Raw genomic sequence first — 17,286 nt, forward strand, 5'->3', positions numbered from 1 at the left:
CGCTGCCTGGACAGGTCGGCGGAGACGTGAGGGGTCGAGTTGAGTCGCGCTGATGCTCTCACACGGTCTGGTTGAGCCGGTGCCTGGCAGGCAGACTGGGGCTTGCCTACCAGGCAGCCCCTCTGTAGCGAAGGGGCACGTACCGCCAGTCACCGGGGGAGATGCGGTCGTCAAAGTGCTTCCCTCAATGCTTCTGCCTTGGGTATGGCCGCGTCATGCTGGTGCAGTCCTTGGCTGCTGCTTCTGAAGAGAGCCGACAGCCTGATAATAATAATAATAATAATAAAGTTTGGAGACTGCTGTAACCCCTTGGATAGGAAGACAGACCACTGTGCCAAGCCGAGAGCATGTGCTTAGGAATGAGACCCAGAAAACGCATCTGGGAGCAAAGAGTAAAATCAGCCTCTGCTCGCTGCAGCTGTCGCTCAGGCTGGACCAGGTAGCGAAATAGCTTGAATGGGGAAAGTCAGCTTTGGTGAAATGCTTCTAGTTTCGGGCTGGTGAAGCTAGCGCAGGAACCGGGGTCTCTGAGCCATGTGTTTATTACCTGAGTAGACCTGTTTTCAGAGCAGGGGCAATCTTCGTGCTTTCCACTGCATGCCACTCTCCGTGGCCCATGGTCTCCAGCTGTAGCTGGGTATCGCCACGAGTGCCGCGTGCTAACGGGACTTCTGTCCAAAGCCTCGGCAGCATCAGAATAATCAACTTTTCTATGAGAGACGTGTCTGTGGCTTTGGAGAAACTCTCCGCTCTGCTGAAATATGCTTATTGCTCCAGCGTTCGCACCAGCAGGCAGTGCTGGCAGGCTGCGTGGGAAGCCTGGTTGGGAAATCTGAAAGAGTTAAGAGTTAAAATGTCAGCTCGGGTATACCCCGGCTCTGATAGAGCGCTGCACAGCCAGCGCTGTCAGAGGAGCAGCCAGGAGCTCTGGGGCGGATCTTTCTCTAATAAACATCCCCTTTAGTCTTGTACTAGAACAAACCCTCCTCCATCTCCTGCCTGCCCAGGTCGAAAAGTACTTGGCTCTATTGGCCAGTAAGAACAGGATGGCAAAACCATGCATGATGGACCATCTCCTCCTCCTCCCCCCTGCCCAGCTCTGGTTTCGGGAAAGGGTAGCTCTCTTTATATCAATATCAAATGCAGTAAAATTGCTTGATTTGGGCAATCTGAAGCATATTGTCCACCAACGATGCTTTTAATGGAAACTTAATTCCTTCTTTCAGCAGTAGGACCTGTAATTAAGTTATAGAGGGCGTGTGATTGATGCTTTGAAATGGGTGAAAGAGTCTGTTTCTTCAGGGTTATGTATTCTTCTTCACTATGTGGGATGGAGCATTTTGGATTGCAAATCTTATGAGCCATGTAATTTACATTTACCTACAGAAAGGCTGGAGTTGTGTTGGGAGATCGCGTAACAGGTTTTATGGCAGAACAGTTTGTCTAGCATCCATTAGATTTTGCGTCAAGAATTCAAGAAAGGGAAATTTATCACAATATTGTCTAGAGATGGGTGTTAGTTGTGGAGCATTTCACTTTGCTGGTGTGGGAAGGATTCTCGTCCCTGGCTTTGCCCGTGCTTGCTGAACAGTCCCGTGCTGTGGGAGAGCTGGGTTCACAGAATCAGATCTTGCAACATCTTCTCACACAAAAAAATGGCTAAAGATGCAACTTAACAAATCCAGCTAATGGAATTGGGCTCCTTCAGCCCTCGGAAGGAGATCTGAGTATTGCTTTTTACTGCAGTGCTATTTTGGTTTAACATCTAGAGATGATGCCTGCTCTCGGAAGGGACGAATAAAGAGACCTCTTAATGTTGCAGTAGGGCTAAATGCATTTTTGTCACCTCCGTTGGTAAAAGAAATGAGCTAATGTCCTGGTGACAGGAAGACATCTTTGGGGGAAGGTGGGGAGGGGGGAAGAGGAAGACAAACCTGAAATCTTAAATGGCTTTTGATTGCCATGAAGTACTCAAGCAGACAATTGCTGGGATTACTACATTGACAAAACATCCTGGTGAGCTGAATCGCTGGCACAGCGAGTGAAATGGGAAGCTGCTAGCAAGGCATTCCCGGGGTGGCAGCGTGTGCAGAGCCTTGATACCACGCTAGCCAGAATGCTGAAAGGAATTAGGGATTCAGAGGCTGAATACCTCCAAATTGCTGTGGCTCAAAGGCCATTTATAGACACAGCTAAAAGGGACCGGAGCGGAAAGCATTTGCTGATCCTTGCTGCTGTGAATCCAGATAGGTTCTAACAAGAGGGGAAGCAATCCACTTCCTGAACATCAATCATGAGTAAAATGACCACTGCAAGGCAAAACGGGCCTGCTGGATTTTCAGGAGATGCCGGCTCTTTGAAACAGTCCTGCTTTTGTAGTCTGCGAGGCAGAGAATAAGCTTTAGATCTACAGGTTTTCGGAGGGCAGATTTGTAGCTTCAGCAGTTATTGCATCTGACAGCCAGGTTAGCAGAGCTTCCCTTCCAGGAGGCCGGTGAAGTGGAGCAGCTGAAACTGCGGTGTCACATCAAAGGACCAAGAAATAGTCAGGAAAAGAGCCATGCAGGAAGGAGTTAAGGTATGGCTAGAGTTCAGGGAAAGTGTAACAATATGTGCTAATGGTTTTGCAGTTGAGGGGAGTTGTCCTGAAAGAGCTGCAGGAAGGAGAGGATGGGAATAAGCAGTCTCCCAAAAGATTTAAGTCTGCTGTCTCAGGAACAGAAATATCAGGCAGTTAACCTTTTTTTTTTTTTTTTTTTTTTTTTCTGGCGTAGCAACTAGATTTCCCAGGAAACGTGGCAGGAGACTAGTGTGAATGCAGTTAATGGCGAGATGTCAGAGGTTGGCCTTTGGCAGTATCTCTGCAGGAACACAGCTGCAGTACTTCTCAGTTTGGGACAGTCCCCACGGCACCTTGAAGTGCCACGAGGCCACACGCCCGAGGACTGCGAGCGATGCCGGGGCTCGTGCTAAGCCATCCCACTCCTGCGGCAGAAGGGTGCCCTTTGGGAGTCTCCATTTCGAACGTGCTGCCACACTGTTTGTGGTGGCTTATAGGAAACAGGCTGCACTGGAATCTAAATACCTGAGTGCCTGGAAAAGCTTAAGTGAAAGGCAGCCAGAAGGATTTGGGATCTAAAGGAGTTTGTATTATCTGTCTATGCGCTAGCTGCTGCAGAAGTGTAATCCAAAACACATTTTTGTGCTTCTTTTAAATTCAGAGCCTAGGTCGAGGCTGTTGGGTGGTATTCCGTTTTGGTCCTTTCTGCTTGCAGGTGAGGTAGTACAATAGATTGTGGAGTGTGCACTCTTGCCTCTCGGGAGGAGGGCATGTGAAGTGACTTTGAACATCGTGACAGCGTGGTATGTGTTTTGCTTAACATATCGATCATACCGCGGTATTGCAATAGTGAGAACTCGGTGTGTCCTGCTCTTGTATCCTCTAGCAGAAGTATGACATATTTGGGCTTTCCAAGCAGTAAGCAGTTGCCTAAAATTTGCAAGAATGTTTAAGGAACAGTATGAAAAAAAAGCAGTGAGAGCAACTGGCATTGATGCATGGGGGATAAGGAGAAACGAAGTCACCTAGATACCCCAAAATAACTATATGGCCCAAACCTCTGGGACACTTTGGCTTTGATCCTAGTCTGACCCACTGAGTATCGGTGTGCCTATGGATGATGGATCTGTTTCTGTCCCTGTTTCCACAAGGAAGGTGGATGGATATCCATGGACAGAAAACTGGCATCACTTTAAATTGGAGGAGTTTAATTCAAAGGACTCTAAGGAGCTGCAGAAGCTGCTTGGGTTCTCCGTTAAAGCTAGATACCAAGATATCCTGCAAAAATTTGAAAGGAACTCTCCCTCAAAATCTGAACTCTGTAATGCGGATCTTAACTGACAAGCCCTTTTAAATGTATCTGGAAATTTAAAAAAACAGCTTGTTTTTCTGACCTCTCTTGATGGTCATCTGCAGTACCACATGCAGGAGCAGCGTGCTGGTTTCTGTGCTCGGTTCTCCTGGCTCAGCTGTAGTTCATTGCTTCCCCTGGAGCAAGTGTTGCTGGAAAGGTGGGACCTTGAAGAAGGCTTACGCAAAACTAGCCCTAATTCAACATGAAATTTAGCTGAACCATGTATTCAAGAAATCAGTCTTTTAGGTCCGTTATCTTGATGAGTTCTTCACAAATTATGATTTTCTTCAGCATAATTATACAAGATGACTGTTTCTCAAAACTTTAAATGGTTTCTCTGATCTCCTCTAAGGGAGGTTCTAAAACTGCAGACAAAAAACAAATACATGTTTTTGTAATTGTCTCCAGTTTGGGTCTCTACAAAGGGACCACTGTCTGCATAATGCCTCTTACTATGCTTCTGCTGAGTCTGCAGAGCTGATAACAAAGCAAGGTAATACAAATAAATAATAAACACTGGAAACTGAAGATAAGACATTCCAGATCTGTGCTCCTACTGATCCAAGCTGTGCTTTTGAGACTTCTTTTTAAATGAAGAAATTACTTATGACAACACTTGGTAACTATAGTAGTGGTCACTTTTTAGCAGGTACTGTTTTTTTTTAGCACTCTCTTTGTGCACGCAGTTTTCTGTATTGCATGAATACCTGTATCAGCTGTGACAAAATCTTTGCACCCAGTTTGCTTGTGACTTGTTCAGATTAGGGTACACATAGGACATCCAGTGCACAAAACCACTTAAGGGATGGTAAAATTGACTTGGTAGCCACCAGTACTGGAGCAGTCCTAATGTCCTCTGCTAAGAGGTTTCTTCTAAGGAAGTGTTATCTAATTTTTCTATGTTTGTTTAAATTGCACTTTGATTCCCTTGTCAATGCTCGCTTCTAGTTTGTTGGAGTTATGTGCCCTGTGCACTGAGAGAAACCAGGTCGCACACTGTCGTGCATGTTTTCAGCGCTGCTCCTGGGGGAGGTAATAGAGAGCCTTGCTGTCCTGATTCATGCACATTCTCCTGTTTAGCCGAGCAGATTCAGATTACACAGAAGAGATAAAGTTGGGATCTGTCAGAGCAGTTCAGTTGCTGGGTTTTTAAATGACCAGTTCAGTACCTGTATCGATTGCACTCAGAACCTGATATTTCTCTCTGGACAGAGTCAAGACAGCCTTAAGGCCACCAGCGATCACCGCAAGGGAGGTGGTCTCTGCAGGCATAGATACAGAAGTCTGGTGGCAGAAATGTTGGGACTGCGTTTCTTTTAAACAGCTGGGGGTGATGGGGAGCCCTCATGGGGGGAAGGAAGGTGTCAGGTTTTGCTAAAAATATTTTCCTTTTTTTTTTTTATTATCAAACATACAATTAATTTGCAGATACAATCTGCGAATCTTGTGTTAGAGAAGCCTTGACTAGGAAAGCAATATCAGCCAGTGGGAGTGGGTGCTGTTGGGGCCACGGGAGTTAGAAAGGTGTTGAGACGAGCTCTGTGCCTAAGGTGCTGGAGGGGTCAGGTTGCTGCCTATAACCTGAGAGCAGACACTGTAAACTGGACTGGAGATGGGAGGATGGAAAAGAAATGTAGCTGTTACCACACTAATTTGCAGAATCACTTGTGTTTGAGCCAGGTCTGATTCTTTGCAATGTTAAGATAAAAAAGTTAAAAGTAGTTTTGATCAGAATTCATCCCTGCATTTACCAGTCCTTGGTTCTGCTGATAGCTGGGGTCAGAAAAATGTACTTACAGTTCATCTTACAGTCTGTGGTTTGGCTTCTTTGGCTGGGTGCAACAACATGTTTCCTGAGCAAACTGTTCTGTATTCTCTTCCCAAGAAGGGGCCACGTGGAGCAGTGAGCTGTGGCTTAGCTATAAGGAGCAGCACATGGTGACTCCCATTGTTTCAGCCTCTGCCGAGCAGTGCTTGCGTTGACACAGATGCTCAGGCAATTTTTCGATGTGGGAGCGTGTTTTGTCTGTCTGAGTTTGAACAAACGCTCAAAGCCACAGTCACAAATGACACGGCGAGTCGTCTCATCCTAGAAATTGCATTGTCACAGGAAGTGAACAAAGACTTAATCAAGCCGTGCTGGGGCACGGCTGGAGTGAGATCCCAAGGCTGAAGTGACGTTGCACGTCCCACGTATGCAGGGATATTTCTCTGGTTTGCTCCTGTTTTAGTATGAAACTTAAATATGGCCCACATCCAAGAAAAGATGGGGCCAGATTGGCTTTGAGCTGGGGGGTTTAATGCCGTATTGAGGGCTGGAAATCAAACCTGCCAGGGTTTGTGGATGTACGTGCATTCTATTCCACCTTCATTGAATGGGAACTCTATCTTGACAATACTTAAGGGTGTCCTGAGGTGAGGGAACCTGGTTGGAGAGCAGGGAGTAGATTTACACTGGGAACCAACAAAAGGAGTAGAGGTGGGGGGAAAAAAAAAGAAAAGAAAGGAGAGAGGAAAAAAAAAAAGGGGGGGGGGAAGAGTTGAAGACTGCTCCTGAAGAGTCCAGAAAGAGCAAAAGCTTGGAGTGATAGAAGACATCCTGCGTTATCCATAGGTCGTAATCATTACAAAGGCAGATCTTTCAGGATACTGAGAGCAAGTCTGAAAATTCATTGTTTGTTTTTGAGTAAAAGAAGTCAATAAGCAGAAATTTCTGTAAGACTTTAGCTTATAACTTCACCTGGTGATTGTCTGGAAAGTGTCCTGGGTCCACCTGAAGCTGCACTGGGAGCTGGTCACAGTGGATGAGATGAACTGCATTTCTCAGTAGCTTCTTATGCCTTTTCTTTCTATGAGATTAAAATTTGAATTCATCAAGTAGCTTTAATGAAGAAGTCTTTTAAACTTAGATTGGGAGTTGATATGGGAAGAGCAATTTACCATGTAGTCTTTTCATTCAAGACCAGACAATTTGTATGTGGAGTGTGGGTATCAGAAAATAAACAGTGGAACTTAATAGTTAGCGGAAGTTCAAGATACGAACATGTCTCGCGTTAAAATGGGCAGTTTTCAACGCTTTAACAGGATGTGACTTTATAACCGGTAGTGCTGTGCATTAATTGCATCACTGACGATTAAAGGCCTCATCACCTCTGTTGTGAAGTCAGCGGGAATGTTTCCATTGGCTTTACCCTGTGGTCTTTTGGGAAGCTGGGATCTAAACTTTTCCTATGAAACACTACCCATGGCAGTAAGAAATCCAGAAGACAAAGCTTTTAAAGTAATTGGGCGATATTCATTACAGAAAGCTGAATTAGTGCATAACCGTTAAGGTGTTGAAGTTGATGTTTAGTTAATACTAACTAAATACCTTTACATTTCCCGGTAGAACTTAAGGAATAATTCTTCTGAAATATTTTTACATTTCAGACTTTATATGGTAGCTAATTCTGGAGACTTCAAATTTCAGATGGTCTGTACTGCCCAAAATCCGTTCTGCTTTTGGCAAGAAACCTATATTGAGGGGCATCTGGTAAAAGTGACCGTGATGCATTGAAGCAATACTGTGTCCTTTACCTTGAGAGAGTTTTCACATTCAGCTTTGAATATAAGTTATATTCTGAGCATGGTCGCCAAACATAATTAGAAAATATTCTCCCCCTATACAAAAAGGGGCAAAACCTATTGGGTTTACCAATGAAAATAGTTTTCTGTGAGTTTCTCTGAAGGATACGTGAACAATGCTTTTTCCCAGCGAGAATTTGAGAAAATGGTACTGAAAGACTAAAATTCATAATTTTTAGGGCAAGGCTGTAACAGTTACATGATTGAAAGTCCTCCCTGGAGGAGGTTAAGTGTTCTGCAGTCTGCCTCGAGGAATCATCCTACATCTCTTCCTGCAATATAAGTGACACAGTTTGCCCACGCAGATGGGTTGGATTTAGCAGAGAGGAGCATGGAAGGTGTAGAGCAGATATCGTTGCTGTGCTGCTTCACACAGAAAAAGCTCCTCTTTCGTGATGTTCCCCTCTACTAAAATCTGGTCTGAAGTGTGTGGAAAGCTGCTGGAGGTGCTGGTGCTGGTAGCAGCAGGTCATCTGTTGGGATTACATGTTTTGCATGCATCTCTTAGGACTGCTTTTCTACTAGACCTTTGCTGGTATGGGCAGACCCATTTGAGGTTAGTGTTGCTACCGTGCTTTGTGCTTCTCTGGCTGTCGCAAAGGTGCAGGAGCGTTTTACCTCTGTCAAAGCCCTACCTGCTTCTCCACATAGCATCTAGAGGAGTTGCTCTTTGGTTGGTTTCCCACCAACTGATACTGATTCCTCACAAGTTCATGTGAAATTTCCATCTATTTACTCTTTGGAAGTCAGTACTTCTGAATGCACATTTGAGCTTTTGGTGGGGCTTAGGGGGATTGGGAGGTGTATGTGATGCTGAATAACTTGCAGGGAAGCTTTGGAGGCATTAAATCCAGTTGTATGTGAATTGTTTGCCCATCTTGGCTCCCTTTGGCTTCACTCTGTATCTTGTCACCAGTAGCTGTTAGACCAATACTAAGTCTGCTTAAGAAAGCCTGCCTGCCACTAGTGAACTACCACTATTGAATTATTTTTCTATCAGATACAGCTGCAAAAATGATATTCAGATGCTTGTCATGTCAGAATTTTTTGTGTGTTACACCAATTGCTCTGTGTGCCATGTGAATGTCCTCGTTTGCATGGAAAAAAATAACCCTTCAAGGCATTTAAAAACAAAATTTGTAAAACAGATGAGGTGTAGTTCCTTTGAGTGGTCTCTGGTAGCACTCTCTGCCTGCCTTGGTTTGCATACTTAATTAGTCCTTATTGTCTTTTTCAATCTAGAACATGGTCCAAAACCATTCCTGGCAAGGTTGAATTCTTCTCCAGCGAGGGTTCAGACACCTCTATTCCCATCCCCATCGTGCCGCTTCCAGGTGTAGATGACTCTTACCCACCCCAGAAGAAATCTTTCATGATGCTCAAATACATGCATGACCACTACTTGGACAAATACGAATGGTTTATGAGAGCTGATGACGACGTTTACATCAAAGGGGACAAACTGGAGAACTTCCTCAGGAGTTTGAACAGCAGCGAGCCCCTCTTTCTTGGGCAGACTGGCCTCGGCACCACGGAGGAGATGGGGAAGCTGGCGCTGGAACCAGGCGAGAACTTCTGCATGGGGGGACCTGGAGTGATCATGAGCCGGGAAGTCCTGCGGAGAATGGTGCCCCACATTGGCGAGTGCCTGCGAGAGATGTACACCACCCACGAGGACGTGGAAGTGGGAAGATGTGTACGGAGGTTTGCAGGAGTGCAGTGTGTATGGTCCTATGAGGTAAGGACGAGGGCGCAGAGAATGAGGTGTGTGTTTTGGGGGAGGTATAGGAGAGGGTGGGAGAGGCTGGCAGCAGGGGATTGCTGTTGTACGGCTGTGCAGCAGTTCCTCCAGAGCTCACCTCCCTTTGCAACTTCACCATCCAACTGTACAGTTTCTACACTCTTTGTTTCCTGCAAGTGTCACCCTGGGAGAGACCTATGCAAATACGGAAGTGCAACAGTAAGGAGGGAAATGGAGCCTGACATTAGGCACATTGGGGTGAGGGGAGGAACATTCATCGTTCATAACAGTTATTTTTATTTAGAAAGAGAATAAACTTAAATCGAAATGGCCACGGGTCCCTGCAGTCTTGACTGTCCAAGCCTCTTTTATCTTCTTTAGCTGGGTATGTCATGGTGTCAGCGTGGAAAATAGATGATACAATTACCGTGTTTCTTGCTGCAGTTGAAATATGCAAGGCTGACAGATGTTTGCCCTGACAGTGACAGTTTTTTCCCAAACTATAGCCATGGCAGAGATGTCTCATGGTGGCTGACACTGCCACCCCATGAGCTGAGCTGCCTTCCAGCCTGCCCGCAGCCCAAGTCCGCTGCTGTTCAGGAGGCTTGCTGGCAGCCCCATCCTGCAGACGCCCACTGAGCAGGTCCTTGACGTCAGCAGAGACAAGCCGCCACTCTTGCACTGAAACTCGGGGTCTGCCCACACTGATGTGGCTGCGAATTCGGCCTCTTGGGGAAAAAAAGGGGAGACTCCCCAGCCTGCTCGTGACAGTTTCATGCTGTTGTTCCTGCTGGATGCTGAGGGCTGGTGGCTCCTCCCAGGGGCGAGGGGGGCTTCTCCTGCCCGGGTGTGCTGGGCTCTTTGAAGTGAGTCCTGGGTGTTTACAGACTGTCTGATTGAAAACACCTGCTGGGCTTGAGCTGCAGTTTCTCCTCTAGTACCAGGGAAAATGCTGGTGAGCCTCTCATAGAAATAAGGGAGAAGTTGAGAGCACAAGAGAGGGTGAACAGTTTGTCTTTTTACACAAACATTTATGACTCATATGCAACTATGGCTTTGTCGTTTTATGAGATGTGGTAAAGAGGAGGATGACAGAGTAGCTGTGGTCACAGATGACAACAGATACTGCTGCTGACCTGCTCTTTCACTGGCAAAGACTTGTGTTAAACTTTTGACACTGAATTTCTGCCCCTAAAAACTGTTGCTTCATTTCAATTCACAGTTCAGTGACAGGAAAGCCTCTGAGGAAGGGGAAGGAGGTTTCCAGCTGCAGTAATTCATTCATATCTTTTGTGCATAAAGACTTTCTGGACTAACAGTAGCTCTCCACATTCCCAGCTTACAGACCTGGAACTAGTTTATGTATTGCCAGTATTGTGGTTAGCCATTCATAAGGAGTCAGTAACTTTTTCCACAGTTTTTAGCAGCATAAGATTTTTACTCTAGACATTCTGAGTTGAAATAACTTCTGGTGTGAATGCCTGTACCATGTGGCATTTGATAACTTACTGAAGGTCAGCATTTTGGTACTACCGAAACTGGCAAAGACCTCCTGAATTCAGTATGATCAAATTCTGAACTGAAATAGCTAACAGTAGCACACAACTGCACTAGGAATGCTATCTGACAGAATTAGATTGGGCTTTTTTCAAAATCAGTTTTGTTTGATCAGCTTCTGTTAAATTATCTATAGTGCTGGATTCTCCCAAGTGCCATGAATTACTTAAAATTGGTTTGTGTGAAGTGTATAAACTGTAAGATGTTCAGAAGTAACCTGTGAGTGTGAGGCGTTAAGGCTCAGCTGTTTTGGAGAGAGGGAAGAGTTCTGGTGATGAAAGCACGCTGCTTCTGCAAGGAATAGGTCCACTCTCATTTAGTTGAGGCTTTTCAATTTAAAAACCCGTCAGCTTTTCCTTTTTTTGATCTGGTCCTCTCATTGCCCAGACAACTAGGTTAAATGTGCCTGGTATTTTATTTAAGATAAAGCAATAGCTGTGTGAAATAACACAGCTGTCGTAACAGCTGTGTTAGGAAAGCTTGGTGTAAAAGCGACATTTTCCATGTCCTGTACGTTCATGAACATCAAGTAACAGGCCACTGTAAGTGAATTGCAAAGCATTGTATTTCAGTGAGCTTCTGACAGAGCAAAAAGTTTATCTGTGCCTGCTCTGCTGGGGCACAGCCACCACATTCTTCACAATTCCCATCGAAAGGGAAGCAGCGACAGCACGAGGCTCAACAAACAAAACGGCGTTGGCCTCAGAAAACCCAAACCTCAAACTTCTCCTTCGCTTCCTGCACTTCCTATTCTGGAGAGTCTCAAGTGGCAGCATGAACAAGGAGTTTGGGTCTTTGCAGTCATCCCCAGCTCTTTGGTTTTCATTCTTAGTGCCTCAGACATGGAGAGCCCTGCCGGACCTCAGTTCGGGTGGTTTTTTTCCCTGCACTGTTCTTGCGGTGGGCTCTATGCCCAGAGTCATTTTACTCATCTCCATGACTGTCACTGCCCCCTTTCTCTGATTTTGGGATCTCACAATGTCTTTACTGTGCTGCTCATCTTCCCTGGCTCTGGCTCTGGTGTTGTGCCCAAATGCGTCTCCAGGCCTGGCTCTGTGGTTTTTTTCTGCTCGCAGCAGTCTGTCTCAAAACCCTTTCTTTTCCTCCCCTTCCTGTGTTTCTGTCACTTTGCTGCTCTCTGCGGTGCCTCTTAGACCACTTCATTAGTGGCACGGGTTATTACCCATTTCAAGGCTTGTAAAGATTTGTCCATGCTCTTCCTGCCGTCAGGAGCTTTTCAGCAAATACAGTAAAGGAACTGACGCTCTGATTCTTTGGACTTCCTGTTTCATCTCACCCCAGAAAAGAGGCAAGCTTGAGGAGAACTGAAGCTCCCTGGGCTCTAGGGAGCTTTGTCTGACGCGCCCAGGCTGCTGCAGGAGCAGTTTGCAGCCCGTGGTAGGTTTTAGGCTCCTGTGACCAGGCTTGTAGCTGTTGCCCTACTTGAGACAGGTGGAGTGAGTCACAGATGAGACATGCCTCTTAAAATGTAAGTTCTTTATGGCAAGGATTGTCATCATTGTAAAAACAAAACCAAGACTGTTACTGCTATTTGACAAATAGCTGTAAAACTCAGCCCTCTATAGGGTGGAGCAGCCAAAGCTATGGATTTTATGCAGCAAACTGGAAGGAAAAAAAAAACGTTAAGAGAATGGAGCTGTGAAATCTCTGAAGCTTACAGATGGGAGCTTGACAGTTTATGAAGTATTATAGAGCACAGTTCTTCCTCTTGAAGAGGGGCAAAAGGCTTCTACCGAGCTTGCTAGGAAGTGATTCTGCATTTCTAGTGAATATTGGTACTTTGGACTTCTGGCACACTGATGGGTGTTTTTCTCAGGAAAAGTTTACACATTTAAGTCTCCTTCCTTCTCTCGTTTCCTCCCGCCAGTAGTTCTTCTAGTGCATCTTGCATGGATCACAGAGACATGCTAGTTTTGTTTCTTCATGCACTGCCATGTGGTGCCATGCACGGTCTTGGCTATTCAGCCTGAGAACGGGTTTCAGCTTTGAGAAGCTATCTCATTTGTGATTTAAACAATCCCAATGTATTGTTGACCTCAGTTTTCATTTTGAGTCTAATGTTCCCTTTAAAGGCATCTGAATTATGAAGCGCTCACTCTGTAGCTTAGTGTTGTTTCAACCTTGTTTCGTAGCTGCTGCTGAGTATTGCGTTTTAATATCCTCATCTTAAAAGCACTGGTAACTTTAATATAAGCTCTTTGTAGCTACTAGAAATCAAGGTAGTGCTGATACATATCCCATTAATTTCTTCAGTAATAAAACCCTTCTGACACACATTGCTTTCAGGTGATACTAACTGCTTCATGTCCTACAGTGCAATAGAAACAGCTGGATCCAATGGAGGAGCTCACGCTACCTCTAACTGCTGGTGCAAATGCCCAGATGTTTTGTCTGGTTTTCCTTTTGTTCTGATTGAGGTAGTGGGAGAAATTAGGTAAGAAGCAGCAAGTGTGTCTGTGTGGAGGGAGCTGTGCTTCCCTCCAAACCAGCAGCAAGTACTCTTAAATGTCCTGAAGTGAGACAGGATTTTTTTATAATATACATTGAAAAGAAGCTGTGACAAAGGGAGCAATCACATCAGGAAACGTGAGCATCAAGGAAGAGTAGGCCCAATCTTTTGGGTGTTGGCAAGGGAAAAAGTAGGGCAGTAGTGATTAGGGATAGTGGGGGGCTTCTGGGAGAAGGGGGATTTGAATTAACGTTTTGTGTGGTCTTTCATCTGGAGTAATTGAAGATAATTGCTACTCTGAAATTCACTGAAGTTAGGAAAGCCCTTAAAGTGCACATTGTTTCTGCCAAGTACATTGGCAGTGCCAGAACATACCGTTTCTGGAATGGACTCTCCCATGGGCAAAACTGAAGTTTAGGGTTTTCTGTAAGATAGCCAGAAGTCAAAAAAAGATAAAAGTCTTGCAGTGATTGATCAGAACGGAAATACTGGGGACAGATGCAACTGTTAACCACTAACCTTCAGTTCCCTTACTTTATCCTCTGAGAAAGAACCTTCCTTCATTAACGAAAAAGGAGATTCAGCCTGTTTCTAGCTGGCTAATGTATGACACACAGCACTCGGTGACTTCAGCAGCAAGAGCTGTACACCTCAGAGCAGGGCAGGATGGGGTCTGTGAGGAGGGTGCAGGGTGCTCTGAAGCACCTCGGTTCACTGCAGTCTGTGCGGGGCAGTGGGGTTAGACTGTGATGTTTGGTCACTCTTGCTCTGTGAACCCTCGCCTTAGACTCTAGGCAGTACATGTAAGACTCCACTTGTCTTTGTGGTGGGAGCATCCAGCAGCACTTCTGAAATCAGACGCTCTAATATATATGTATTGTCCCAGCTTCAAAGCTTGTGCTATTTTTTTTATGTCAGAGCACAGAAACTTGGCAAACCTTGACAGCAAGAGATACCTGCATCTGTGTGTGTAGCCCATTGCATCTCTTCATTCAAGAAACCTATGATACAAATTGTGTGTGTGCGCACGAGAGGGAGGATACAAGCATGTCCAGTGTTTTATGGTGGATGTTTTTAAATCAGCTTTACTTAAGCGCTAAATTTTATCTTTGAAACACTTCAGGGATGTCTGTTTGGCTTCAAAGTACGTTGAAAGTGGGTGGCCATCCATTCTGGGGTTCGATGGAGATTGAGCTTCATGAAGGTAACGATGAATGGTATTTTGTCAGAGGACACACAGGTAAGACTAGAGAAGAGCATTATCTGGGCAGGGGAGGCGATGCATGGAGCTCAGTGTGAGACCAAAATACATGACTGATGTGACAGGGAGTCTGTGACGACCATGGGGGAGGCAGTGTGGTATGACCACTGTGGTCTAATTTTAGTAGCAATGTTTGCTGAGGAGGAGGGCAGAGAGGTCAAGGGAGAGGGCAAAGGCTGCGGTTTGGGTTTGTGAAACCAAGGTGTGGGTTAGGAGGGTTTGGAATAGGAGACACAGATCTCAGATCTGCGCCAAAGTCCTGACCTAGCTTTTTCACTTCAGAAAATAATTAAATATTTGAGAATCAAATATTTCCAGAGGGAAAACTGACTTGACATCACTAAGTCGTTTGTTAGTGACTTCTGAACTCAGGTTGGTAAAGGTTTTTTGTTTGTTGTAGAAATCAAGAACCACTTTGTATATAGCTCTGAGAGTTGTACCCAAGTCACTTGAGTCTGGATCTCTCTGACTTTCTTCTGGCCATCATTTTAAAAGAGGAAGGCTGTGTGATTTGTGCTTACACACACATGCATTTCCAGGCTGTAGAGACTGTTTGAGACTGACCTAGTTTTTGTGAGCACACGGTTAATCTGTCCCTAGTTAGCTGGATGACTTGATCTAATGCCTAAGCTGAGGGTTGCTGAAATGGGGACTTTGATGGTGTTGTGCAGACTCTAAGGAAGCTTCAGCCATGAATCCAGCAAACAGAAGTATTGCTTTTTTCCCCATTATTGTCGTCTCAAAGTGCAGTGGTTAGAAATTAGGATCTGTGCAGCCTGTTGAGTTTAGGGAGCCATCAGGATTAGTTGTTATCTTGAGGACGAGTCAGGAAAGGCTAATCCTTCATTGCATGACAGGACAAAGAACTTAATAAAATAGCTCATCATCCCAGTTTCTTAATTAAGGCATGCAGAAGATACTTGAGGATTTGAGTTTGTTCTGTTGAACAGCAATGGGGATAGGCAGAGGGAGGTAAGTCTGAGACTAGAAGCTTTCTAATGTATTTTCTGAACTGATGGGAAAGCCATCTCTCTTTTGCAGGGTAGATTCTTACTTTATGGCTTGCTGGAGCTGTGAGACTCGGTACTTGGAGGGAATAATGTACTGTGACCGTAGTTGCACACTGCACTGCCTCTTGTAGGTGAATCCCACCTGACTGGAGACCTTGGAAGGACACGGTTAAATTCCAACCTAATCAATATAAAAGCCAGTAATATCTGTGTAGTCAGTTATCTCCCATGGGTCAATTATGTCTGACCAAACTTTGAGTTGGCAAGTTTCCTTTTCCATTTTATTTAGTGCTTATCTCTGTGTATAAAAGACGAGGATGGGAGGATAAACAACTTCATGGCTACCTCTATAAACAGAATTTCTGTGAAATGTCCCACGTGACTAGACAGTAAAATAAATTAAAAAAAAAAAAATTGTTTTTCTCAGCTGACGTGGACATGAAGTGTCTTCAGCTCGGGCTCTTAGTATGGAAATGTCCCCACGTGACTGAAAGTAAAAATAAATAAAAAAAAAAAAAATTGTTTTTCTCAGCTGACGTGGACATGAAGTGTCTTCAGCTCGGGCTCTTAGTATGGAAGTTTTTAGCTGATCTATATGTAGAGGGTAACTGTGACCTGGATGTTTGAGAGGTGTGTTAATTGCGCAAATTTGGAGAGAATATTTGCTTTTCTCCCCTCAATCTATTAGAGCCAAGTTCTGTGAGCGGCCTAAAGCACCAGCAGCACAGAGGTGTCAGAGCCTGTAAGCATGGGAGAGAAAAGCCAGACTTGTTTGGTGATGGAAAATAGAAATGAAGTGCTGATGTGGGGAAGGGGCTTAATGTAAACTAGCTGAGGTCACCAAAGGGATGGTAGAAACACATTCAGCACAAATGCATTCAGTGCTAGCTGTATTATACGTGGAATATGGTGTTTTGAGAAATAATTGGATTTTTTTTAAGAAAACAATTGAATTACTACAGAGAAGAAACAAAAGGTGGATCTTTTAAATGGATGGATATGATGGGTTTTAATGTAATACCTATTTTTACTTTTATAAAAACAATTTAATGTAAAACATCATTTTCTTTTGAACTTTGAGTGAATGAACACAGATAATTATCCAGAGTTGCGTTAGACAGTGGTTGTAGCCAGCCACATCAGTGTGTAGCACTAACCTGCTATGAAGGCTTTTCTTAATATTTTGGAGAAGGTAGTACATAGCAGGCTGAAGTTGCCTTGCCACAGCACTGAACTGGCTGCTCTGTGAGTGTTTCCCTGTGCTCTCTGGGCTGACAGTGTACTAGGGCAGTCTCTGAGGAAGCATTTGTGATCTAGAATCATAGAATCGTTTAGGTTGGAAAAGACCTTTAAGATCATCAAGTCCAACCGTTAACCTAGCACTGCCAAGTCCACCACTAAACCACAGAATCATGGAATCATTAAGGTTGGAAGAGACCTCCAAGATCATCGAGTCCAACCATCAACCCAACACCACCATGCCCACTAAACCATGTCCCTAAGCGCCTCATCTACCCGTTTTTTAAATACTTCCAGGGATGGAAGTATTTAACTCAACCACTTCCCTGGGCAGCCTGTTCCAATGTTTAACTACTCTTTCAGTAAAGAAATTTTTCCTTACATCCAATCTAAACCTCCCCTGGCACAACTTGAGGCCATTTTCTCTCGTCCTTTCGCCAGTTACTTGGGAGAAGAGACCAACACCCACC

General features: G+C 44.8%; 1 protein-coding gene across 1 annotated transcript in view; it reads left to right on the plus strand.

Moving 5' to 3' along the window:
- CHSY1 (chondroitin sulfate synthase 1) overlaps window positions 1-17,286 on the plus strand; it is an 86,729-nt gene that overhangs the window by 8,010 nt on the left and 61,433 nt on the right. Inside the window, exon 2 of the mRNA XM_009321540.1 lies at window positions 8,781-9,276. Within this exon, the coding sequence (XP_009319815.1) occupies window positions 8,781-9,276 (496 nt within the window). The remainder of the gene's footprint in view (window positions 1-8,780; window positions 9,277-17,286) is intronic.

This window comes from Pygoscelis adeliae, unplaced genomic scaffold (assembly GCF_000699105.1).
Source record: "Pygoscelis adeliae isolate BGI_AS28 unplaced genomic scaffold, ASM69910v1 Scaffold13, whole genome shotgun sequence".
Lineage (NCBI taxonomy): Eukaryota > Metazoa > Chordata > Aves > Sphenisciformes > Spheniscidae > Pygoscelis > Pygoscelis adeliae.